Source organism: Pygocentrus nattereri, chromosome 5 (genome assembly GCF_015220715.1).
Source record: "Pygocentrus nattereri isolate fPygNat1 chromosome 5, fPygNat1.pri, whole genome shotgun sequence".
NCBI classification, from domain to species: domain Eukaryota; kingdom Metazoa; phylum Chordata; class Actinopteri; order Characiformes; family Serrasalmidae; genus Pygocentrus; species Pygocentrus nattereri.
In genome coordinates this window covers 49,880,920-49,907,419 of record NC_051215.1, presented here as the reverse complement: position 1 = coordinate 49,907,419, position 26,500 = coordinate 49,880,920, and the positions used below count along the sequence as shown (strand labels likewise).

The 26,500-nt window shown below is 42.5% G+C and overlaps 2 protein-coding genes across 4 annotated transcripts in view; one reads left to right on the top strand and one right to left on the bottom strand.

Annotated features, from left to right (window-relative positions):
* The window catches only part of tet2 (tet methylcytosine dioxygenase 2), a 52,419-nt gene extending 31,484 nt beyond the window's left edge, over window positions 1-20,935 (top strand). Inside the window, exons 1-10 of one of the 2 annotated variants that reach the window (XM_037538706.1) lie at window positions 6,009-6,125; window positions 9,222-12,254; window positions 12,534-12,624; window positions 12,718-12,811; window positions 12,949-13,157; window positions 14,051-14,201; window positions 14,352-14,441; window positions 14,840-14,977; window positions 15,997-16,354; window positions 16,539-20,935. In XM_037538706.1, coding sequence (XP_037394603.1) covers window positions 9,266-12,254; window positions 12,534-12,624; window positions 12,718-12,811; window positions 12,949-13,157; window positions 14,051-14,201; window positions 14,352-14,441; window positions 14,840-14,977; window positions 15,997-16,354; window positions 16,539-17,932 — 5,514 coding nt within the window. In that variant the 5' untranslated portion in view covers window positions 6,009-6,125; window positions 9,222-9,265 and the 3' untranslated portion in view covers window positions 17,933-20,935. Of the gene's footprint in view, window positions 1-6,008; window positions 6,126-9,221; window positions 12,255-12,533; window positions 12,625-12,717; window positions 12,812-12,948; window positions 13,158-14,050; window positions 14,202-14,351; window positions 14,442-14,839; window positions 14,978-15,996; window positions 16,355-16,538 lie in introns of those variants that run through there. The other variant, XM_037538705.1, reaches the window with a different exon arrangement.
* Window positions 20,051-26,500, bottom strand: part of ppa2 (inorganic pyrophosphatase 2) — a 10,640-nt gene continuing 4,190 nt past the window's right edge. For both annotated transcript variants that reach the window (XM_017687611.2, XM_017687612.2), the window contains exons 5-12: window positions 26,290-26,409; window positions 25,979-26,065; window positions 25,189-25,315; window positions 24,775-24,902; window positions 23,208-23,293; window positions 22,126-22,195; window positions 21,559-21,598; window positions 20,051-21,472 (exon numbers count right to left, since the gene is read on the bottom strand). In XM_017687611.2, the coding sequence (XP_017543100.1) occupies window positions 21,444-21,472; window positions 21,559-21,598; window positions 22,126-22,195; window positions 23,208-23,293; window positions 24,775-24,902; window positions 25,189-25,315; window positions 25,979-26,065; window positions 26,290-26,409 (687 nt within the window). In that variant the 3' untranslated portion in view covers window positions 20,051-21,443. The remainder of the gene's footprint in view (window positions 21,473-21,558; window positions 21,599-22,125; window positions 22,196-23,207; window positions 23,294-24,774; window positions 24,903-25,188; window positions 25,316-25,978; window positions 26,066-26,289; window positions 26,410-26,500) is intronic.

Here is a 26,500-nt window from a genome sequence, read left to right as displayed (position 1 = left end):
TTCTCACACCAGTCTGATGTGTAGTGTAGTTCAAAGAGCGGGGATGTGTGTTTCTGGTGATCACCACAGGAAGTGGGCAGTAGCTGAGAAAAATAAAGAGCTTCTCTAGCTACAGGCTGGCCAGCAACAAGCCGGTAGAAAAGGAGGGAATGTGAAAAACGGGACAGACAAGGCTATAAAATGAACCCCACTCCGGGGATACTTGAGGGACTGGATGGGAGGTTTCACTCTGTTTACGGTCAATAGTTTCGTTCACTATTGAAAACAGACTGTTTGCAAACGAATGTGGGAGAATGTCATCTGAGTATCTAGTGCTGAAGATAAAGATACTGCATGAATAAAACCTTTTTGATCGAATGTACAAGATAGATTTAATAAATGAGATTAGCTGTAGTCAATAGTTTTGTTCATTATTGAAAATAGACCTGTGACTAATGATTAAATGCAGAAAATATCCAGGATAAATAATTCCTTTTAATTAAACGTGTAGGTTGCGGCTAATGCATTTCTATTGTCTGTGTGTGTGTGTGTGTGTGTGTGTGTGTGTGTGTGTGTGTGTGTGTTTGTGTGTGTGTGTATGGCTCTCAGCTGGGCTCTCTTGCTTTGTTATCCTCCACTCTCAGAGATTTTTTTGTTTTCAGTGTGGGTGTATCCAACTGTGGCAGCTGCTGGGCTGGAAGGAAACTGCGGAGTGGCTTTAGGTGAAGAGATTGGGAATGGGCTGGGTAATGTCATTCTGGAGCAAAAGAGGGATATCCCCGACAACCATAGCCTGGAGACACTTCATGACTTTTCTAAACATTTCTTCTGAGATATTCCTGAACCCTTTAGTGTGTTTACATTTGTACTTAAATGGATTCAGTTTTTTTTTTAAACACTGAAAGCATTTTTCAAGAGAGAGAGAGGGACAGAGAGGGAGGGAGAGAGAGAGAGAGAGAGAGAGGGACAGAGAGGGAGGGAGAGAGAGAGAGAGAGAGAGAGAGAGAGGGAGGGAGGGAGAGAGAGAGAGAGAGAGAGAGAGAGGGAGAGAGAGAGAGAGAGGGACAGAGAGAGAGAGAGAGAGGGAGCGAGAGAGAGAGAGAGAGGGAGGGAGAGAGAGGGAGAGAGAGGGAGAGAGAGAGAGAGAGGGAGAGAGAGAGAGGGAGAGAGAGAGAAAGAGAGAGGTAGAGCGGGAGAGAGAGAGAGAGAGAGTATGAGAGAGAGAGAAAGAGAGCGAGAGAGGGAGAGAGAGAGAAAGAGAGAGAGAGAGAGAGAAAGAGAGAGAGGGAGAGAGAGAGAAAGAGAGAGAGAGAGAGAGAGAGAGAGGGAGGGACAGAGAGGGAGAGAGAGAGAGAGGGAGAGAGAGAGAGAGAGAGGGAGAGAGAGAGAGGGAGAGAGAGAGAAAGAGAGAGGTAGAGCGGGAGAGAGAGAGAGAGAGAGTATGAGAGAGAGAGAAAGAGAGCGAGAGAGAGAGAGAGAGAGAGAGAGAGAGAGACATTGTATTTGTAAGAGGTGACAGCCGTGTTTGAGGTTCATGGTATGTCAGTTCCATGTGTCGAACTCTCCGTATTGAACTACGCGAATGTAGTTTTCAATTCTGTGGTACCTTTTAACTCCAGTAAACTCCCGTCTCAGGAACAACGACATGTTCCATAACAACATTCGGAAACAGTTTTCAGCCCTCAGCTCTCACAGTCACTCGTTAAGAGAAGATTTAGCACTTTAACACCAGGGGTGTGTGAGTGGTGGTGAAGGACATCACCTCATTAAGCAGACAAGAAGGTGTGCGTGCGTGTGTGTGTGTGCGTGTGTGTGTGTGTGCGTGTGTGTGTGTGTGTGTGTGTGTGTGTAACAAACAGAATAAAACAGGGTAAAACTACAGGCCCAACAAACTGGTCCCGACGTGTTTGTGTGTGTATGGGTTTTCTGTCCTGCTTTTGTTTATGTTCCAGAGACAAACACTATCGCTCCAGGATGGACTTCACTAAATATTTTAGGAGAGGAAAAAGGGAGGGAATTGATTGTCTTTGTTGGGAACAGTTAAACATCCGTGCACATTCATACATATTCATAAAACATCCAGAAATAAACACTAAGTGAGATAAAGAATGTTAAATAAGTTACTAAACAGCGGCTTTTACACACTGAATAAACTGCAGTGAATATACTGAAATTTATTTTACACAACATGAATAAACAACATGAAAATGCAAAATACATTCACAAATTTTTATATTATAATCATGCACACTGGACAAACTGGCAAACGATTACGTGCACTGGCTACTTTCCATTTTTACTTTCTGTACGTTTTTGTTTTGGAAAAGTGAAAAGAGCTCGGAGAGTTCTACCCCCTCAGTCAGCAGCTGGAATTTTGTGAGAGCCTTCACGTATAGTTCACATGTCTGCAACTCAGAGCTGCATTTGGGAATGCTAGTACCTTCCGTGACGAAGCAAAGGGCAAACTAATCCTTCTAAGAAGTTGTTGGGACTGAGCTGAGCTGAGCTGAGTTGTTGGTCAGTGAATTCAGGTGTTCAGGATGAATAAAATTAATGTTGGATTTTTGCCGTTCAGAACATCGTGTTAGAAGTGGAGATGTTTTTGTTGTGCTTGATGTGTAACGACGTTTATTCATGGGGTTTTACAACAATAAACAAATTGGTAAACCTCAGCAGGATTAGTCCTCTGCACTGTCGTGGATGATGTTGGCATCTCCAAGAGCTGCCCAAATCCAAGCCACATCAAAAGTTCTCAAACAGTCTAAGCTCCTGAATGAAGTGATGAAGCTCTCCACACTGCTTTCACTTTTCCAAAATAACATCAACCTACTCATGGACTGCACGGAAATGAGCCATCTGGCTAAATCTGGCACATTTACAGTGTGAAGTAGTGATGCTTCTTAATGTTCATTGATGTACCAAGTGTCTCTGGTAAAACGGAAATCTATCCACAGACCATCCACATGTTCACATGCGTCTGTTATGTGAGGAGCAAAGGATATGCTTTTGCATTTGAAGGCGTTCTAACCATTTGTTTGATTTGACAAAACACACCAAAGCATCTCAGCCGAGAAGTGTAAACTCACAGAGCAGGGTAGCGCATAAGATCACAATTCCACCGTTGCATTTTTCACTACAAAGTTCCAAACTGCCTCTAGAAGCAACCTGCACAAGAACTCATGAAATGGGTTCCCACGGCTGAGCAGCAGCACACAAGCCAAAGATCACTATGTGCAATGCCAAGAGAAGGCTGGAGTGGTGTAAAGGATGCAGCCAGCGGACTCTGAAGCAGCGGAAACATATTTGTGATGAATCACACTTCACTGTCTGGCAGTGTGATGGACGAATCTGGGTCTGGTGAAGGCCAAGAGAATAGTACCAACGATGGTCTTGGGCTGTTTTTCAGGGTTTGGGCTGAGCCCCTTAGTTCCAGTGATGGGTACTGTTAATGCTACAGCATACGAAGACATTTTAGACAGTTATGTACTTCCAACTTTCTAGCAACAGTTTGGTGAAGGCCCTTTCCTGGTCTAGCATGATTGTGCCCCAAAGCAAAGTCCATTAAGACATGGTTTGATGAGTTAAGTGTGGAAGAACTCCAGCGACACTACATTGCAGCTGCGCCGCTGCCTGGGCTGGCCAATTGGGTTGATGCTCAGCAACTACGAGGCCTCTCAGACCGGCTGCCTAAGCAGCACTACATAGCAGCTACATAGTGGCTACTTGGGTGACGCTGCATTGCAGATGTGTGCCTAATACTATATTTATATCTATACTGAATCTAGAGTGTTAATACTACAGATACAGTACTGATATTCTAAATACAGTATAATACTCTTGATCTATACTGTATATATACTCTATAAACTTGTATCTCCAATCTAGTGACTTTACCGGGGAGGGAAATCTAAAGGACATAAAGACTATTATCTGTTGTTTATTTAAGGACATTCTTTGGCTGTGTGATTTGAGGCCAAGTGTAGTTTGAGCGTGACAGTACCGTGTGTGATCATAATCAAGGCTAATGGCTTCCAGATGTGTGTAACAGCAATAGTGACAGACTCTCACCGCCAAACCAAACATGCCACAGCGCTCTGCTCACTTTTTCAACATCTATTACCATTTTCTTTCTCCTTCTGCTTTGCCTTTCTTTCCTCTTCTTTCCTTTCTGCTCTGACAGAACGTATTCTGCGTCTAGGCAGAACTGTGGAGCACGCTTTTGTGGGAATTCAGTTTCTGGCTTCAGTTATGGCCTGTTTTTCTTATCTCCCCATGGCATCGAGCCCCGCAGACCGGAGGACATGATTTATGCTCCTCAAATCTAGTGAAATAAACGCTGCTCACTACAGACGCACAAACGGGCCCAATGAGCCTAATCTGAAAGTGGAGGAGCATGCTGTTTCTAATACCACTCTGAAAATGATCTCAACTTGGACTGGGCTTTGAATATTGGAACATCCAGACTCATCTTAGTACGTTTGTTGGTCGCGTGTAATTTGGAAATTTGGTGTTTTACGCTGTAATGTGTAAACAGGTCTTAGGCAGTGCGATTGTATTATTTCTTTTAAAATGTAAATATTCAAAGCTAGTGAACAGTTAAAATGACCATCCCATGTTATAGATGGCATACTTTGATCTATAAAAATGGACAAAAGTACGGACACAGCCCAGGCTGACCACTGCTAGTTTTAGCTATGTGTTCTTGTCTATGTTTATGGAGAACGGTGTGTCATACAGTTTCAGAAACCAAATAAGCAAGTTTATTTGAGATTGCCTAACAACTCGAGGTGAATGTGTGAAGATTTAAGTCATTAAGACATGCAGTTAACACCATGCTCTGTTTTGGGACATAAGCTTTGGGATAGAAGCTTCCATTAGCTTCATCCACAATGCAGTATATTCCTATATAGCATTGCTACGGGCCGTGTACTGTACCGTACACATAGAGTAATAAAACCGCCGCATACGATAAAAGTGTAGGGTGCAAACTAATGCAGAGTAAAACGTGGCACTGATATTTAAGGTCAAGTAGAACATGGTTTTAGTACCATGTCTTATATTCTTATAGCGATGTCATGATTTTCCTGAGTTGTCCTTTATATATGATGTATATACATAAGAAATAAGAAGTTAGTCATTGGGGCGGCACGGTGGCGCGGTGGGTGGCGCGGTGGGTGGCGCTGTTGCCTCACAGTGAGGAGGGCATGGGTTTGATTCCCCGGCCGGGTGACCGGGGTCCTCTCTATGCGGAGTTTGCATGTTCTCCCCATGTCTGCGTGGGGTTCCTCCGGGTTCTCCGGTTTCCTCCCACAGTCCAAAGACATGCAGTCAGGCCAATTGGACGTGCTACATTGCCCCTGGGTGTGAGTGACTGTCTGTGTCTGTCTGTCTGCCCTGCGATGGACCTGGCGACACTGCATGCCACTCCCCCTTCACACTGTCTGATATCACCCCGTCATCCACCGCCTCACTAGCCAGGTGGTTAAGTTCACTCGCGTCGTCCTCAGGGTCCTCGCTCATGAGCGCGATCCTAAACACCGTCACACGCAAACATCCCCCCAGGAGAAAGCAGCCGATAATAAGATGAAAATATGACTAATATAAGAACGTTAATGCACAAGGAGGCGAGGGGGAACAAAGACGCCGTCCACTGGCGGCAGAAAGTAAATCTACTGTCCGAGAGGAAACGGTGTGGATGAAGATGCGGAGGAGCAGCGCTACAGATACAGATTTAACACAAATACAGAGAAGAACTAATATTATTAGTGGACTTCAGAGATGTTATTGTAATGGTCAGCTGGTGAACTGTGTTCATGTATATGTGTGTTCATGTTTTATAATGTTAGATGGTAATGTTATAATGTTAAAGTCAGCAAACAAATACTACTTAGGGGCTATCTGACCTGTTTGCCAGCATATTTAAGTACAAATACTGTTAAAAAGTGATGCATTTAACTTAGTTTGTTCAATTGTACCTCATTTCCTCATGAATGAAATCTGTGCTTTATAACAGAGGAACAGTGTTCTGTTAAAAGGAATCACAAAGGGAACATGTGATGCTGCATTTTCCAGCCCTGATTCTGATCTCAGCAGAGCTGGACGAAGTACACAAATCATGTACCTGAGTTAAAGTCGAGACCCCCAAGGTAAAATATTCCTCCAGTAAAAGTAGAAGTTCCTCCCTTTAGACCTCCACTTGAGTAAAAGTACTAAAGTATTTCCCTTCAAATGTACTTAAGTATAAAGTAAAAGTACTAAAAGAGTAATTCTGGCTCTGATGTCCTGTTATCATTTTTATAAACAGACTGGCTTCATGAACTCATTTCAGGTGAAAGTCCTCCAGCGTCTCTCTTGGTAAATCAGTCTTTTAATAGAAGGTCATTAATTAGTGACGCTGACGTCTATTAAAATGATCAGAAGCACAAAACACTGAAGGTAAACAGTTTCCATCAGGGAGAACCGAGTGGCTCTGAAATCACTTTTTACACACAAGCAAAGTTTCAGTTTCAGATTTATTTACAACTTAGTTCCAAGTTTAAGTTGAATAAAAACTGGCTTTAAACTGTGTGTACACATACATTATGTATACTTGATTTTAAGCCTTTAAAGTGATCTGCCCAGAGACATTTGGTGCCTGGAGTTTGCGGTTTTAATTTTGCTCTGGAGCTGCGACACGTATGTGGCACATGCAGCCATCGGGTAAAAAAAAGTGCATGCCTTTATATGCAGATGTGACATAAGCATCATACAGCGACATAAGCATCAGTTAACATGATGCTAACGGCATAAAATCATTTTTACATTTAAAACTGATGAAAGTACAGACACAATTCAGGCTTAAAGATAGCTGGCATAGCGACAAACAGTAGCAGCAAGCCTGAGCGTTGTGCTTTTATCCTTTTTATTATTGATATCAGTATATCATGGCTGTCTTACAGTGTTAGCTACCCTATGTATCACAAGCTAAAGCAGTTATGGGGACATTTTGCAGAAATCTTTAGAGAGCGCTTCACCTCCTCTTCAAAGAGAGCCTTGCTGCAGCATCTGCAGAGAGAATTCATAATTATGATGGATTAGACTGCGGCTGGGTTTGGCCCAGCGCAGTGTAATTGTTTCGCAGATGCTGCGGATGTGACATACATTAATAATCGTGTCTGGCAGACAGAAATCAATGCCATCACTGGAATCTTTATCTGCTCCGCTCTCCGTGCAGTAGGGGGAGGGGATGCGATCTCCTGCTGTGCCTTTGCCAAGACACTTTTCTTTGTTGTAGAAATAACAGTCATACTCTGCTCCCGCTGCCTAGAGAGTAGAAACAGATAGACTGAGACAGAAATAGTGAGTAGTGGGGCCACACAATATGGACAAAATATATAAAGAAATACACCAGTGGACCAGTAATGTGATGATCTGTATTAAAATAATTTACCTTTTTTTTTAATTACATGAATACCTTGATTCATGAAAGCACCCAGGGAACTGATCTGGAATTCGCAGTACACTGACTGGTTGGAAGGTTAATTTCTTTACTATAGTCTTCTGCAATATCAGTATTAACAAGGCCACATACTGTCGTGCTGATGAATACACAATATATTGTGAGTAGGTATGACTTACATATACTTGGTGGGAATTCCTGCTCGTTTTTCTGTGCCACTTCCTTTGGTCTAGGGATTTCATCAAGTAAAACTAGTTCTAGTGATGTTATATAAATATAAACACCGTGAACGTCTTAGTCAGTGTCCAAACAGTTTTAGGATATATTAAGTTTGATGCTGTCATTTTATAGGCATTAAAATGAATGAACATGTCATTCCTGATTCTGTTGTTGCTCTTTTTGACAGTATAGTTATTATGCATATCTTAACAAGCTTAATTACAGTGTTCTCAAGGACCCGTTTGTTTAGTGTCCAATTCAATTACTAAAATGCTGTACCCTTTGCAGGGCTAGCTTATGTAAAGCAATAAATGGTATCACTAACTGACCAGAGTGATCTCCGTTCATCACCATAAGGTTGGAGTGGAAAACGAGTGATGACCCTCAGAGGACAGCTGAAGTGCTCTGGTCACTAATACTTATATTGCACCTATAAATATCATCTTAATCTAACAGACATTGCAAGTATAAGTAGTTTATAGGACTGCACCAGTCAGGTAACAAATAAATGAAAGGTTTTCTGACCCCTGAAAAGAGAGGTAAGAATGTGATTTGAAGACATTTTTAAAAGTGAAACCTGAGCCCAAAACGTGAGTATTGTAGTTCCTTGTAAACACTCTAGGCCTTTTGGGGATCTCACCAGCAGACAAAATGAGGTCAGTGTCTAGCCATTAGATCCAGACACAGTCCTTTGTTTGGTGCATCTGCTTCAAAAGAAGCAAGAGGCCCATGGCATGTATGGCCACAAAGGCCCAGTATCCATCTGTAAATAAGTACCACCACAAGGACAGCTGGTGAGGTCCGTTTGTGTGTTGGGAAAATGCTGAGCACGCAAAGAATGTGGCCTGAGCTTTTTTTCCCCTCTACGGAGACCCCTTAATGTTTTTATGAGACCATTTCAACTACCTTTCTGAGGAGCAGGAGACTGACTGCAGAGTAAATAACAAGAAGGTTGCGTTCTGTGCACTTAAAATTCATGTTGGAGCAGTAGTTTTAAAAATGACTTCTACAGGTTTAGACATGTTGTAAAACTACTTCTGGGCATGGTTCTGCCATTGTGAATAACAATGTCCAACGCTCTTAATTAAGAGACTTCATGGATTAAAGACAGTATGCAGTTTTAGAAGTAATTAATAGTGTTGCATTCATGCCCACTTTTATTGCCAGCTCTTGATTTATATGAAGGAGAGGTAGATAAAAACATCTTAGCTTTATGATTAGTGGCTTGGCATAGGTTTTTAAAAGGTACTACAAATGCTGCTTCTTGTGTAACATCACATCATGCTGATCCTTAAACACACCCACAGACACTGTACTCAAATAACCTTCAGCTCTTATCGTTCCCTTTTCAGTCAAGGTGGCTGTAAATTTGGCACTGTGATTTACATACTAAGCCAAACAAGACCACCACACCACTCCAATGCCCTGTTAATAATGAATACCCTTTAATACAACAGTACATTGCAAATAATAATAGAAAGCTGTGCTTAATATGTTTGAATGACAACATAGTAATCAAATTGTTTTACTAACTTTGGATCTCTGTTGGTACTCTGGCTTACTTTCTGGTTGTTTTGTGTTGCAGGACAAAGAGAGCGCAGCCTTGTGAATGGACTCAGAGCAGGCCAGATGGAAACAGAAAAGGCCAGGCATGAGGCGGAAGAAAGTCTGACACTCAAACAGCTCAGTGCCACTCACCAGGTGGATCCTGTTCATGTCAAGCTGCAGAATGGAAGCCAGTCACCTGAAATGTCCCCTCAGCAACTCAACGGGGATACCAATTGGAGCCACTGCAAGCCCAGTGCAGGAGTCAACCCAATGAAACGACACCGGGACAATTGTTCAAGCCCTGGCATTACGCAGGGCATATTTGATCAGGGCCCATACGGGATGAACGGCGAGATGAAACATGCTCTTAGCCAACAGTCATTACTCGGCCTTCACCAGTCCAAAAAACTCTGCACTAATTCTGAGGTAAACCGGGATAAGGAGCTGAGTGTGTGGGGCATGAAAGAAACAGACACAGAAGGCCATTTGGACAGGATCCCTGAGCTGAACAAGCCGGAACTGGATAAGAGAAACTGTAATTATCCTAATGGAGACATCTTCTCACTGTCAGGGAACAAGCAGGTGCTAACATCTAATGGTGCTACAGTCACTCCTCCTTCAGTGGAGGGTCCAGCTGGTGATCTCTTGGAGAAAACTTTGTCACAGTATTACCCAGAGCATGTGTCCATAGCACCACAGACCAGCTCAATTCAAGCAGACAGGGTCACCAGCAATCTGCGTGAGCAGGTCATCCCCTCACCTTCACTTACCTCAGGTTTTCCCAATTCAGCCTCTGAGCCGCTTGTGAAGACACCCCAAGAGGTGCCCAGCAGCAATGGATATGAAACGGCGCTCATGCTAAATGGGTACTCGAGTAGCTTTGGAGCAGAGCAGCACCAGAAGCCACCGCCTTACCCCCTTGCAGATGTACCAGCCCTGGAAGTGCACTCGCAGAGTAAGATGGGCAAGGGGCCTGGTATGGCCCCTCAAACAAGCATCACTGACTGTTCACAGACACAAAATAGCACAGAGTGCTTTACCAGTAACCCAGAAGGTTTAAACGTGTTTTCCAAGTCCAACCAGGATTTCAGCCAGGAGTCTTACCCGCTACCCCCACCACAGGCAGGGACTCCAACACAGGCTGAGGGGGCTGGCACATTTAGTTTGTTCAGCAGCCAAGCTGACGATCAAGTCCCCAGCCCTCTCACAGGACAGCAGCACTTACAGTTTGGAATGCAGCAGCACGAGTCAGACATTTCCTGCTCAGCTGATGGAAGCCCCCAGGGTCCCAGAGTGTCTGCCTTGTCGGCTGTTCCTCCTCCTCCAGCGCAGCAAAGTGTGGAACCTCAGACAGAAGGCAGCAGGCTGGACTCCCAGGCCAGCCCAGCAACTCTACAGAATCAGTGCAGTGAGCTAGAAAACAAGCTCTCTCTCCCACATCAGGCTGAGCAAATGTCAGAGAAAGCAGCTCCAGGCCAAGAGATGGGTTGGATTGATCTGAACTCTGCTCGAGGTCCACAGCGCCCTGCCAGCCAGCCACAGATGTGGAAGGATTACCCTCCAGATGAGAGCAAAGCCCCACAAAATCAAGGCAGTCTGCTAGACCATGGCTCCTCTCACAACTTTCAGACGCAGGGTTTTAGTCAGCCCACCTTCCCTCCACATCAAGACTGTCAGATGCAAAATGGCTACAAACATGCTACACCTCCTACACAGCCTCAGCACAATGCTGCCCCAGAGTGGCAGCCTGGAAACTCTAATACTCCTGGTATGCAAGCCCAGCCTAGCATGCATCTCAGCAAATTTCAGCGCTTGTCCCAACAGTGTAATGTCGCTCAACAGCAGGTGAATCAGCAGTTTTGCCCACAAATTCAAGACCAGTTATGCAAAAATGACGAAGACTTGCAGCAGATACTTTCCCCTGGCTTCCTGCTTCAGCAACAACCACAGACCCACCAGCAGTATAAAACCCATCAGCAGCAAGCCAGGAACCTGCACTGTCAGGAGGCACAGGCACAGGATCTCTCTCAAGGCCAGGTGGATTCCCAAGTGAAAAACAGGCAGAAACTGGAGTGCTACATAAACTCAGAGGTGTCATCTCCAATACACAGGTCACCTAAGCCACCTGGTCAAGGCAACACAAGGTCCAATCCATCCATGAGAGCTAATTTCACATTTTCTCACCCTTCTCAGCCCAATTTGCAATCTTTGCCTAATGACAAGGCATCCATGTTTAGCTTCAGTGATTCAGCAGAGCCACAAAAGCAGCAACAGACGCAGTACACCCCAGGTTCCAGCACGCAAAAGCAATATACTCAGCAGCCTCTCAGTCACAGGCTGCCCAGCCATTTGAATTTTCAGCAGTTGCCACGTTCACAACCACAACCTCAGATACCAGATGGTGCTCATGGTCCACATATGCCAGCCCAGATGTTTCCTAAAGCTGAATCACAGGAGTCCTGTGCCCAGTTCCAGGGACAGCCTCTTCAAAGTCCTGGTGCACAAGCAGACTTTCAGAAGCATGCTACCCTGCAAATGCATCCCTTACACAAGCAGGAAGGGCCAAACTGTCCTCAGAGCCCCAACCACATCAGACCTAACTTCCAGTATATTAAACGTGAGAATGTCCCATGTTTTGAAGCCCCAGTCCAAATGCCAGCCCCATATATGCAACAACAGGACAGAAATCTAGTCGGCACCATGCTAGGTACAGTAAAGCAGGAGCGGCCATCCTCCTCCTGCGAGGAGAACCAGCATAGGAGCATCTTGGCCACTATGGAGCAACAGTTACAACAGTATCAGCTGTCCCCTGTCTTTGAGAAGAAGTCTCTAGTCATCAAGTCTCCTAGTAAGGTGAAGGTGGAAATGTCTGGGGGGGTGACTGTGGTTTCTACCAATCTTGAAGGCAGTGAGGAACCACGTAAACCTCCAGATTCCACTTCCAAAAAGATGGAACTAGGGTTACAGAGTTTTCTAGAATCACCAATGAAACTACTAGATACTCCCATCAAAAATTTGCTGGACACACCACTGAAGACTCAGTATGATATTGCTCCATGTCATTGTGTTGGTAAGGCAAACTCAAACAAAACTTGTTTGATTTTTATTTAAAACAACTCAGTTACTGTAGAAATGTTCAGTTAATATTATTGAGTTAACCTTTTGAGCACAATATGCACACTGACACTGTAGTTAATCCAATGGGAAAACTTGAAAAAAATGTCGACATGACGTCTATAACTTGAGCATTTGACAAAGTAATTAACCAAGCAGCGCAATTTCTGTGAAAACCAGATCACCTTCATTAACAGTGCTGATTCTATTACACCTTACGTTGTATTCTCCTCAGAACAAATCAGTGAAAAGGATGAAGGCCCATATTACACTCATCTAGGAGCTGCTCCAAATATTCAGGGTATCCGAGATATCATGGAGAAGAGGTAAAACCATCCCATCCTAATCCCTAAACAACACAGCATGTTATCCAGTTGTACTTGTCTGACCTGAATTTCAAATTGTTTTTTTTTTTCAAGGACTGGGCTGAGTGGTAGTGCCATAAGGATTGAAAAAGTGGTATATACAGGCAAGGAAGGCAAAAGCACACAGGGCTGCCCAATTGCCAAATGGGTAAGCCATTTATTGGCTTCTTACAAATGCTGTGCTGAACGCTTTTGCGTATGTACACCACCCTCTATGGTATAAAGAGGACATGACAGTTGTACAGATGTGTAATGAGTCATGTTATGGTCGTTTGTGATGTGTAGGTAATTCGGCGGGCCAGCGTGGATGAGAAGCTCCTGGTGCTGGTTCGAGAGCGTCCTGATCACTCTTGTGAGACATCGTGCATTGTGGTGGTGATCCTGATATGGGAGGGTATCCCCACTAGCCTGGCCGACCACCTTTACGTGGAGCTCAGCGATACTCTGACAAAGCACGGTGCCCTGACCAACCGTAGATGTGCTCTCAATGAGGAGTAAGGACAGGACCACACCACAATAAACATACACTGTAGAATAGTTACTACATTAATTATTAATTAATAATGAAGCACTTCCACAGGCACTGTCTTGCATAAGACCACAGGATTTAGGACTCTAGTTTGTGTTTTTTTCACTTTTGTAGCCTTATCTAACGATACGCTCACCGGTCACTTTATTAGGTACAGTTTGTACCTAATTGTAAGCAAATTAGTTTGCTAGTAAAAAGTTGGACCCCCTTTTGCCTTCAGAACTGCCTTAATTCTTTGTGGCATACTTTTAACAAGGTGTTGGAAACGTTCCTCAGAGATTTTGGTTGGTTATTTGAGGTTCTGTTGCCTTTCTATCATCTGGAACCAGTCTGCCCGTTCTCCTCTGACCTCTCACATCAACAAGGCATTTTCATCCACACAACTCATATTTCCTCTTTTTCTGACCGTTCTCTGTAAACCCTAGAGATGGTTGTGTGTGAAAATCCCAGCAGATCAGCAGTTTCTGAAATGCTCAGACCAGCCCGTCTGGCACCAACAACCACGCCACGTTCAAAGTCACTTAAATCACCTTTCTTAGACATTCTGATGCTCGGTCAGCAAGTTGTCTTGACCACCTCTACATGCCTCAGTGCATTGAGTTGCGGCCCTGTGATTGGCTGATTAGCTATTTGCGTTAACAAGCAACTGAACACCTTGTGTATGTACCTAATAAAGTGGCCGGTGAGTGTATATCTTAGTCTTAATTCTGCTCCTGGGGACCCACATCACAGCACACTTTCAGCTATTCCCCACATAAAATTGTACATTTCACACTACCTTGACTATTATTTGCCCTTGGTTCAAGTGAAAAAACCTTTGCATGGTGCGTCACATGTACTGTTTACCATCTTCAACAGGAGGACATGTGCGTGTCAGGGTCTGAACCCAGAGGCCTGTGGGGCTTCCTTCTCCTTTGGATGCTCCTGGAGTATGTACTACAATGGTTGCAAGTTCGCCAGGAGTAAAGTCCCAAGAAAGTTCAAACTGCTTGGTGATGATCCCAAAGAGGCAAGAGAACCTTTCTAACCAACAAGTAACACAGACACAAAGGCTTTCATTTTTGACAGCACCCATTGTAAAAAGAAATATACAACTAAGTTAGAATTGAACTTAAATGAATTTCAGCTGGCTAACACAAGTCACTTGATTATTCCACAGGAGGAGAAACTGGAGAGGAATCTTCAAGGCCTTGCTACGTTAATTGCTCCAGCGTATAAGAAATTAGCACCTGATGCTTATGGCAACCAGGTACATGTCTCAATGGATATAATCATTTCATAAAAAGGACGTTATGATGTTGAGGTTTGCATCCCAATCCTTAAGGATTGTCTGACTCCATAGTTTAGTTCAATTCTAAACTCCCAACACGCTTGAGTCAAGGAGTCAAGTGCTAATCTCGTAGTTCAGCTGAGCAGGGAGCTGGAATAGAACCAGAATTTGTCCAGGGATCCTATAGAACCAATAAAACCAGTGGTAGAGTGGTTCATTTCTCACTCTGTCAAAGGTTTAATATTAAATCATTAGATCCTTTAAAAACAGCATGTCCCCAGTTGTGCCGGGTTTTAGGTATACTACCCAACTCAGACCTAAGTATGTGCAACTTGTTTGTCAGTTGTTATAGCCACTGCTGTCCTCACGAACCTTAGGTGGAGCATGAACACAGAGCCCCAGACTGCCGTCTGGGCCTGAAAGAAGGCCGTCCATTTTCTGGAGTCACGGCCTGTCTTGACTTCTGTGCCCACGCCCACAGAGATCTCCATAACATGCCAGGAGGCAGTACTGTGGTAAGTTAAGCAGACTATACTAAACATCTAAGTGGTCGCTACACAAGTTTAATCATTTCGGAAGAGCTATAACACACCAAACAATGTAGAGGTAGGCACACTACACAAGCAATAGCAGACTTACACACAATCTTTTATCTGTAGAGATCTGTAACTGGAGCTAGAGAAACTTGCTGCAGTTGTTAAAAAGACAAAATGGTCTCTTTTTAATTATTTTCAAACAAGGAACTATGTTTTTCATAGCCCTATAGCCTCTTTTTTGTTTCCTGAACCCATACAAAACATGTGTGGGCATTGTCAGTACAGAGGGTGCCACGATATAAACTCAGAAGCAACTCCAAACTGAGTCATAAAAATGGGTCAACCTCTTTGCCATGTTTGTTATTGTTTTGGTTGCTCTCATTGGCTACTGTTCATTGCTGCATTTCCTACTCATTGCAGAGGTGCTTATACTACAAGATTTATCTTAGAGAATTTCAAACATACTTGAATATATTGGGGGTTGTACAACAGCTAGGAGACTCAGAAAACTAAAAAATACTGTTCACACTACATAAACATTTGTCAAAGGCATGCACAAAGATTTTTTGCCAAGCCAGGTTAGATTTGTTGTAGATCGCCAAAAATTTGTCTAGGACAGGAAAATCAGGGCTACAGTTGTGTAGTGTGCACTTGGCTTATGATGTTTTCAAATACCCCTGTGTCTGATAAAATTCCATATATATATATATAATAATTTCATCTTCATCAGTTCCTCACTCTTGCCACTGATATTATTCTGTCTGTGCAAACCATTTTTTCCATTTTTGCTGCAACAAAATAACAGAGATCATATCACCCCCAACACTTCTTGTAGTGTAATTTTTGTATTGACATGATAATAAAAACAACGTTGGCATTTGTTCCATAACTGACAATGTCTGACTAATCAACAAATCAGTAATCTAGTAAAGAACAGTTTGAACTGCGTGTCATTCATGAAGAAATTGCATAGGCTCAAGCGTTTCTTTCTGTGCTAGGTCTGCACGCTAACACGAGAGGACAATCGAGAGATCGGGAAGATTCCTGAGGATGAGCAGCTGCATGTGTTGCCACTGTACAAGGCTTCATCCACCGATGAATTTGGGAGCGCAGAAGCACAGCTGGAAAAGACCAAGACTGGAGCCATCCAAGTGCTCAGTGTTTTCCGTCGGCAGGTACGCATGCTCGCAGAGCCAGCCAAGTCCTGCCGCCAGAAGAAACTGGACGCCAAGAAAGCTGCAGCTAACAAGCCCTCTCAAGCCAACATGCACAACAGCAAGATGGACAGCACCCAGCAAGTGAAGCAACAAAAGCAAAGCCCATATGACAATATGGGCCAGACCATACCTGCATCAGGTATAATCCAAATATAATATACAACTTCATCAAACTAGCTGCAGTGTTTATGATTAGAAATGTTTTATACAACCACACACCTACAATGGTTTAAGAGAGTACAAGGCATATAGCAAAACTAACATTAATATTCAGTAATTGTCAATTATATTGAGTAAAATTTGAGTAACCTTGTTCTCTTCAGGTGCAGATTCAGGTCACAGAGGTGTACCCTTTCAGTCTGGACAGCACCTTCTAGCTGCCCAGAGTCAGCCACAACAGCAGCAGCCACAGCCTCCTCTGCCTTTCTCCAGTTCCCCATCTCCTGCCAACTACCCCAGATTCCCCAATGCTCGAGGATCTTTTCCTAGCACTTCTAAACCAGCCAACATTTTCCCTCAGGCACCTGGCTCAGCTAGCCCTTACCACTCCCCTTTAACAGTCCCCAACTCCTACATGAATGGGTCAAATGCACCAAGCACCTACCCTGGGTCTCTGACACCTAATAACCTGTACCCTGGTTACCAGTGTAATGGAGGTATGCCCATGGACAATTACCACCCTTATTACTCCAATCCAAAGCACCTAGACATGTACAAACAACAAAGGCCACTTATGTACCCTGACCAACAGTTTGGGCCCCATCAACGTTATGGTGTTGAATATCCTCCACGTTATGGTGAGCCAGGCTTACCTGTCAATGGTTATGCCAGCTGCAACATGAGACCCAGCATGCATCACATGGGGCACTATCCTGGCTACAGTCCTAATAGGGGCTCTGATCCACAGTTTTTAGATGCTATCTCCAGACCTTCCTCAGCCCACTCAAGCCTGGACTATGCAGCTGCAAATAAATGCAGCCAGTTTGGAAGATACCCCAATCCCTACTTGGCCCAAAACCCTCAGATGTTCCCCCCAAATCTGGATCCCTTAAGTATGCAAAACAAGCCAGATATGAGCTTGCACAGAGCAAATGGGATCCCTCAGGTGCTTCCCCCTTTGAGCAGTGATTGCCTAAACCCCAGCCAACCTGGAGGCATGGGTCTGCCTAATGGAAATCTCCCACCCGTTATGGTGAAACAGGAGCCAGGCATTCTGACGCCTGCCCCTAAGGAGGAGGAGGATGTTTGGTCAGACAATGAACACAATTTCCTTGATCCAGAGATTGGTGGGGTAGCAGTGGCACCAAGCCATGGCTCAATCCTCATAGAGTGCGCCAAACGTGAGCTGCATGCAACCACACCACTCAAGAAACCTGATCGTAACCACCCAACCCGCATCTCATTGGTCTTCTACCAGCATAAGAACATGAACGAAGCAAAACATGGGCTGGCATTATGGGAGGCCAAGATGGCAGAGAAGGCGCGAGAAAAGGAGGAGGACGCTGAGAAGCATGGTGCTGACAGCATACCCAGCAAGAGTGGTGGCAAGAAGGTGAAGAGAGAACATCCAGAACCTTCAGAAACCTCTGAGCCACCATACAAGCGTTTCATCCAGATGCTCACTGAAAAATCGATGTCCCACACCACCAACACTTACGTCAGCTCAGCTCCCTATGCCTTCACCAAGGTCACTGGGCCTTACAACTGCTTCCTGTAGGGACCTACTTTTGGTTTACATCATCCCCACTTGGAAGGACAAAAAGTTGTGTCAGCCAAGTGAAATGGTGCTACAGTATTGTGTTGCTGACCTCAGTGCCACTGGCTGTATTTGATCCAGAAATGGTTCAGCTTCAGTTTCTGTGATGTAAGTGATGACAGATCCACACTATGAGAAACAGCAGAATGAACGATCAGCGAGGTTACACATCAGGTCTGTCAGCTCGTGAAAGATCAAGCTTTACTGGTTGACCTTTAAAAGTATTTATTTATTGTATGGTTATTCTTTCAAGATAACACACTGTACTTCTCTGGTGCTTCAAATCTTTTGGACATATATTACTGGAAACAGAGTTTCATCTTTGGTGGCTTTAATTTTACAGTAAAACATCAATTATCATGACCTAAAGGTAAAATCTTGGCATAAGAACACTTTGTGGCTGATCTCTTTCAAGGTGCTAAGTGAAGAGTGTCTTGAATATACACTTCTTGTTTCAATGCCTTTATAAAAACAGTTTATTAGTGTGTTACCTCAAATAGTAAGCAATTATTTTCATGATTTATTTAATTCATAGCAATTAAGAAAATATCTTAAAGGAACAGATTTGTAGTGTTTTTAAAAGCACTTTTGAAGATGAGGGTTTTGTTCCTCACCCTCTGTTCAGAAAGCTGATCTAAGTAATTGTTTAGGATGCCACTCAATCAGTGAAAGACTACATTCATTTTTTAATAATGACGGTTGTAAAAGTTTGCAAAAGAAATGTGAACATCATGCAAATTTTGTTTTTATTTTTAACAAAAGCATATTTCCCTGGTGCTTTCGATTTTACAGTCCTTTATATGTGCTTTATATTTACTGTATATTGAGCCATTCTCAAGGTGCATTTTCAAAACAGTAATATTTTAGAGACAAAGCACAGTAATGGAGAGCCTCGCCCATTAGTGCTATTTCACTGTCCACTATGGTTTCAGAGTGATGGACCCCAGGGTCCATAACATATGCGTGGAGTCTGGGAATTACAGTTGTCACAGTGGAAATCATGTCCTCATTGCATTTGTTAAGAAACATATAACAGGGTTAGTTGTTTGTCAGTTACAAAGTTTCTAAGGCAGCTGGCTTGCTGTGGGGGTCCTTTAATAATTGTAATCTAGATGTATGATAAAAAGGTGAGATTTGTACAGTAAATTAATTCCTCTCTTTTCTGAAACTGCTTTAGATTTTAGTACTGTAAAGGAGAGTAGTATTTCTTTGGGGTTGAACTGATTTTATTTCAGAATGGTGCTATATCGACCTGCTATAAACATATAATGTGAGAATCTCTATGGGTGGTGAGAAGGCTTATGAATGATTTACAGAACCTATTTGTCATATACCTCAGAACATTTTTGGCAATAGGATTATACCAAGGTGTCTCTTTCTTCTTTTGTTCTTCTGCATTCAGAACTCTTTTCAAACACTTTCAGCAAAGGTAACACACACCTTTAGGTCATCGCAGTGCTTAGTTCATCACTTACTTTCTTCACGCTTGATCTATTAGAAAGTACTACTTGAACTTCAAGCTTCGATGTTATAGCAGAATCAGGGATATTTCAGCTCATTTCTGTGCTTACACCCATCGCTTGTGTCGTCTTCTCTCGTTCAGGGATCAATTTTTGCATCTTGAATCCCTATGATTTACTTGTACATACTAAAAACACAGAAACTAACTTTGTAAAAACATTGAAATGACCTGCATTTTTGTACTTACGTTTTAAGTGGATAGTTGGTGAACCTTTTTAGAAGTAATTTGACATACATTAATATGCACTGAGTTGACTAAAGGGAAGGTATGGCATTGACAAATACACAGAAAGGCATTTGCTTTTTGATAAAAATTCAAACCAGGGCAGTTAAAAGGTTGGATGCACATCTGGGTGCATGTGTATAGTTTAAAGCATAATAAATTTATAACCACTAAGCATTTGAATGAATTCTCATGATTTTCTTCCCTCCCTCTCATTCAATTAAATGTGACATCTGCTGGGTCATTGGTAATAAATCAGACAACCTGCCCTGCTAGCATTTGTAGAATCATTTTCTGAAAGCACTTCTTTTCTTTTTCATAAAAAAAGCAATGAATTAGGAATGCAAAATACATTTATTTAAAGAGAAAAAAAAAAAAGATTACTGTAAATGTGTTCAGAAATAAATTATGCCATGTTGTATATACCATGTGTTTGTATTGCAAAAAGTACAAATCCATTATTGTTCGTTTTAAGTTCCGATATTGTAACGTCAAGCCGTTTAGGTGTGTAGTTTGTTAAATGTATCCATGAGCTTCTCTTCATTTAGCCATCAAAGGTTTTCCCCTTCAGATTTTACCTTCTGTGGTGTAATCAGGTTTAACTGAAAGCATTTCCCTCTCCCCTAAAAGACTGGCTGCGTAGCTACCACGCTTTCAGAAACCTTTTCAGTACCAGATTCCTTATTAGCTGAATTATTTAGACAATTTGAGTAGTTTGGATAAAGATTCCAATTTTGTAAATGAAATTAGTATGTTGAATTTTGGTGTACAGGACCCAGCTTGAGTAGCAGGTTGCAGAAAAGAGAAGCGAAAGAGGGTCGTTAGGACATAGCAGGTGAAAAGCATAGCCATACTTGAAGATGCTTCAGAGTGTTTGAGTGGAGTCAACTTTACTTGAATGACTTTCTGACTTTGACTAACACACACGGGGTGCACGGCTCTTACGTTAAGCTAGCGGTTTATGTACACGTGTTTTGCAGTTAGACACTAAAGTTTTCAATTGTGTTTTTTTTTCGGCCTCTGTCCTGTTTTTTTACTGCTTCCCCTGTTCCTTCCACGTTTGGTATGCTTAAAACGGACTTAAGGATGGATATAAATACTGTAAGTATTGTAATGTACTGAAGTACTGAATGCAGTTTATTTGAAAGCTGTTTATTATATCATTCCTGATATTGCTGAGATGTGGGTGTTTTTATTAAAATTTATATTTATTTCAAGCATTTCAACTGTCAGATTTCTTTTGTAACTAATAAGTATTCTGATTCCAACAGCAGCTTAAACTGAATTCATTTCCATTATGTGAAAAAGACGAGAAAGACGTGATTCTATTTCTTTATCAAAATAAAAAGCTGAAACTCTGAATATTTAACACTAATTTCTGCTTTTGGAAAACAAAACTTCATTGGGTGTTGTAACACTTGGCACAAAATTAAACTTCAGTTTGGCAGTATATTGAAAAATTATCATTTTTTGATGCCACGCAGAGCAAATTCAAGACAACAGTTTGTAATAAAATAATATTATTAGGCAAACAAAACTTTGTTGGGGAATACAAAGAAATTATGATTCTCTAAAATTATATGCTCCCATTTAAAACAAAAGAACCAAAGACTGTGTCAGAGATCTTACAGTACAAAACCTCTGCGCTGATCAGCGTTTTAATGGCACGTGCTTTATACTCCGTGTCTGTTGGAGGGTTGCGGTAACACCTTCGCCTTTCTTCTACGATCACTGTGTCAGGAAATGCCATTTATCCACTGTGAAAAAAAACGGAGAAAAAATGAACAATGCTGATCATTTTCATTCAACTCAACTTGAATTGAAGAGAGGAATATAACGCTACCTTCTGCAGGAAGCGGCAGAGCTTCTCCATATTCAGGAGCCTGTGGGCAGAAAAAAAATTCTGAATGTACACATTTTACAGGCAGACAGTCCATTTCAAACCATAAGCAGTGACTGCACTGCACTGAGGTTTGACATGTTCGAGGAAGTACGACTAGTGCCACAATTAAACATTATCAAAAATTATTTTTATTCAGCGCTTCAAATTCTACAATTTCAACTCTTTTATAATAAAACAGTTTATCAGCATTCTTTAAATACTGATGATATCCACTACAAGCTCAGCGAAGCATGTGACATGACTTATCATCATTTAACATCATACTGATAAAATATTCCTCACCCCTAGCACCCGATATTGCTTGATCATGGTAAAATCACATCAACTGTAAAGAATAAAATGTCTCTTTATTCTGTGTAAGCTGGCAGAACGGTGAAATTATGGGGGAAATAATGCGGCGTGTTTATTTTTCTGAAACACTTCCACCGAGCAGCGACACCGATTTGTGTGAAAAGGTCCTCTGTGCCTGATGCACTCCTACCAGTCCTTCAGGTCTCCAATGCTTACCGCATTGACGATTGCAGCGGCCTCTGCATCACTGCACTGGAACGGGCTGTCGCATACTGAGGAGTTCTGACTACGGAGAAAAGAAGAATAAAGGTTAACTTTTAGTTACTGCTCTTAGTTTTCAGAATCACTTATTACCACAGCCAAGTAAGTTTTGACATACACCATTAAGCTACACAAAAAAAAAGATAAACCAAATGATTCTTTGGAGCAATAGCACATTCCACTTTTGGCTCCCTAAATATTCTTCCAGTGAATTGTTCCTTAGATCATTTTTTATAAAAGAGATGCGTCGGTGTGAAGTTTATCTTCACAACGTAAAGATTTTTCTCAGAACGATATATTTGCATACGACTATCTCATCTAGTCTCATTACATGGTTACCAAATATGTGAATAGTGAACGTTCGGGATGCATCGATACCAGTTTTTTCAGATCGAGACACACAGAGTGCGAAGCAAAGAGAAACTCAGCAGCGCTGCTAACTCTGTGAAGTTTAAAGCCATGTGGTGAGTCTGTGCGTCCTATTTCACAAAAAACTAAAAAACATAACGTTTTAAATCTATACTTTGCTATTATATTTAGTCAAACTGATTAAAGTCGGCATAAAGAGAATTTGGGAAAGCAGCCGTGTGTTTAACGACAGGCTAAAATCACTTGGTGTACTCCTGACAAGAACCTGACAAAGAGGAACGTTTAAAGTGACACACAGTTTGTATCAGCCTGAAACGGAGTCTGTAACTCTGTTTGATCATTAGTGCAGCAACGTACACTCGGTTACACTCTGGAATTAAAACGCTGGTACTGATGAAGTGTAAATACATACATACACACACACACACACACACACACACATATGATGTACATTAATCTAAAACTTCAGGTTTAATGACAGCTGTGCAAACCACATATGTGAATACGAATGAACAGATAAAGTATTTGGGTGCAATTACTAGCTAGTAAGTACAGACACTGCAACACAATGAAACAAAAGTATGATATGTACACAGTAATTCCAGCTCATAAGGAAAGTTTTGACACGTTAAACAAGTGACAGTAGTGATAGGACATAGAAAACTAACCAGATTATTTCTCCACATTTTGTCTGTTTGTGCACCAGGGCTTTCCAATAGTTGTGCGTTGATTTAATCACTTCCATGGCAAAGTCCTGTAATACACACAGTGGATAACCAGGTAGTTATAACCAAGCAGCTTACAGAAAAGCACTCTGGGGCTAAAACTTCAGTGAGCTTGATGTACCACCAGGTTCAAAAGTCAATAACATAAAACCAAATTTGTTACAAATTTATACAAGTATTCTTAATTAAGTGCTAATGAAAGTAACATCCAGAAATTCCTGTAATATGAATATCTGAAATCAAGTTCTAATAAAATGTACAGAACGTTTTCATTAAACTGAACCAAAGAAATGCGGAGGAGTAGCGGCTCTACTCCGAGCTCCTCCCAGATGACCGAGCTCCTCAATCTGTCGAATAGAGTGTATATCGAAGAGTGAAAGCTCATTGCATTCGCAATCTCGTTCTTTCGGTGATTACCCACAGCTCATGACCACAGGTGAGGGTCGGGATGTAGACCGACCAGTAAACCTCTTCACCACTATAGTCCAGTACAGTGACCGCATTACTGCTGCCACCTGTCCTAGCTTGCAGCCAATCTCACGTTCCCTCTTCCCATCACTCGTGAACAAGACCCTGAGATACTTAAACTCCTCCACTTTGGGCAAGTCCTTTCCCCTTACCTGGAGTGGGCATGCCATCCTTTTCCGGGCTAAGCTCATGGACTCAGACTTGGAAGTGCTGATCCGCATACCAACACTTCACACTCAGCTGAAAACCACTCCAGTGAGCGCTGGAGGCATCCATGTGATCAGCCAAAAGAACATCATCTGCAAATAGCAGAGATGCCACCCTCCGGCCTCCACACATAATGTCCTCCTGACCTTGGCTACTTCTTGACACCCTGTTCATGAAAATCACAAACAGGAGTGGAGACAGGGCACAACCCTGCCGGAGCCCAACGCTGCTCCCTCTTTCTTCAGCTTGATGGCCTCCCTCACCACCGGTGTCCACCAGGGGGTTCTTGGGTTAGCACCCCGACAGGCACCCACAAGTTTTTGGCCACAGCTATGCCTGACAGCTTCCACAATGGAGGTTTTGAACAGGGTCCATTCAGACTCCATGTCCTCTACCTCCCCCATGGTCTCCCAACATTGCCTCTTCAGGCTGAGCCCGGCCAGATTATGTGGACTGCCCAGCCGCCAGGCGCTCGCCGAGGGATGCTACACCCAGGCCTGACCCTCTCCCGGGCAGCGTACACAATTTTCTGTGTCCGTTTTCCACGGTGGGTTTTTGGATCGCGTTAGTCTGGGTCTTCACTCCCGACCTTTTCACCCTGGGAGACCCTACCAGGAGCATTTTGCTCCTGACAACTTAGCTCTGAAGATCCCTAGACCACACAAGCCCCTCCACCATAACAAGGCCCCAATCCAGGAAGGGAAGAGTATATTATGTAAAACAAGATTCAGCTTTTGAAAGTGTATTTTTTAATGAATTAGAGATCAATATTTGACATGTTCCTTCATCATTAATTCTGTAGAATGCTGTACGGAATATTAATGTCTTCTTGTACCTTGTCTTTGAATTGCCCGTTGAAAGCAAACTGGTTCTCTGGCTTGCTGTCTGGTATTTTATATTTTCTAAACCAGTCCACCGTGGCCTCCAGGTGACCGGGTCTGCTCAGACGAACATCTTCAATACCTAAAACAGCAGAAATAAAGCATTATATCAACAGTTTCATTGAGATTAATGCACTATATAACAATCACATATTAGAATTGTAAAACTGACTTCATAGTGATTTGCTCTGATTTGTTAGGAAGCAGTTCACTGCAACATGAAATCTCAAATTTCACCCTGAAGAGATTTAATTTAATTATTCTAGTTTGTATACACATTACTCAGACAATTCTATATATAAAGCCATTTATCTGGTCAGAGAACAAATATGATGTGTGTACGCACAGTTCACAGTCAGTAAACTTACTGTTTATTTTGGAAGCATCTGGGTCGTCAGTGTTGATGGCTATGACCTTCCAGTCAGTCTCTCCTTCATCAATCAGAGCCAAAATGCCCAGAACTTTCACCTGAATCACTTGCCCAGCAGAGCACACCTGCGCAACACACATACACATGAACACATGCAAAAGCACACACATCGGGAGAAATGGAAAATATATTAAATTATTATTTAGTTTTACAGTACATACAGTACAGCCATGTTGTCAGCTAGATTAGTAGGGTTGTTCTGTCCTATGATCATTGTTACTTTCGGCATAATGATCAGTGCAACTTCACTGGGAAATAACCCATTACGTGACAATGTGGTTGGTATAGTGTGTAATACCTCTGCCTTCTACACTATAGGCTGGGGTTCAATCCCTGCCTGGGTAAATAACCTACACAATACCAATAAGAGTCCTTGGGCAAGACTCCTAACACTTCGCCTACCTGTGTAAAAAAAAAGAAAAACGAAAAATTGTAAGTCACTCTGGATAAGAGCATCTGCCAAATGCCGTAAATGTAGATGTAATGTAAACAAACCTCACAAACTTTGTGAAGACATAAAAGGCAACACTAATAACACAGTGGTACTTTGAATGGGGCACTACTATAAAAACAGAGTGCTTCCAGCTAAGGCATGAAAAATACACCCTGATACAGCTTCCTCATAACCCTCTCTTCCTCACACCAGGTTACAACATACACGGCAGTTATTAGTAGTAACAGGTGGGCTTGAGCCATTTTAGAAGCTGGATAGGTTTAATCAGTCCTACCTTGGAACCAATATCACACACATCTATTGGGTCATTGTCTCCACAGCAGTTGGTGTCTTTATCTGTGTGATTGGGATCCTCCCAAGTCTGTGAAGGGGCACATTCTGAGCTTTTTCGATGAACAGATAAAATATTTCTGCACTGATGTGGTACTCTAAAGTAGCCTGCAAAAGTCTTAAGCAGCCAAGAACATTGTTTAAAACTACTTCTAAACAATAGCTTTCTCTGATGCCCTAAGAATTTGCACAGCACAATATGTGATTCTTACTGTCTACAGATGTTAAAAACACCATGCATCAGACCAAACGCACCTGTGGCAGTGCACCATAGTTCCAGATGTAGCCTTTATGTGGGAAAACATTGGCCACATAGCGAAGCTTGCCTTTCTTAACGTCTTGTTTGATGGGGTTCAGTGCTTCCTTAGTGGCGATCTGCAATCAGAGAGTGTTTAAAGTGGGATCTAACCAAAGCCATAATTCTTTACAATAACAGAAACATAACTGTGTTCATAGAGTAGCATGA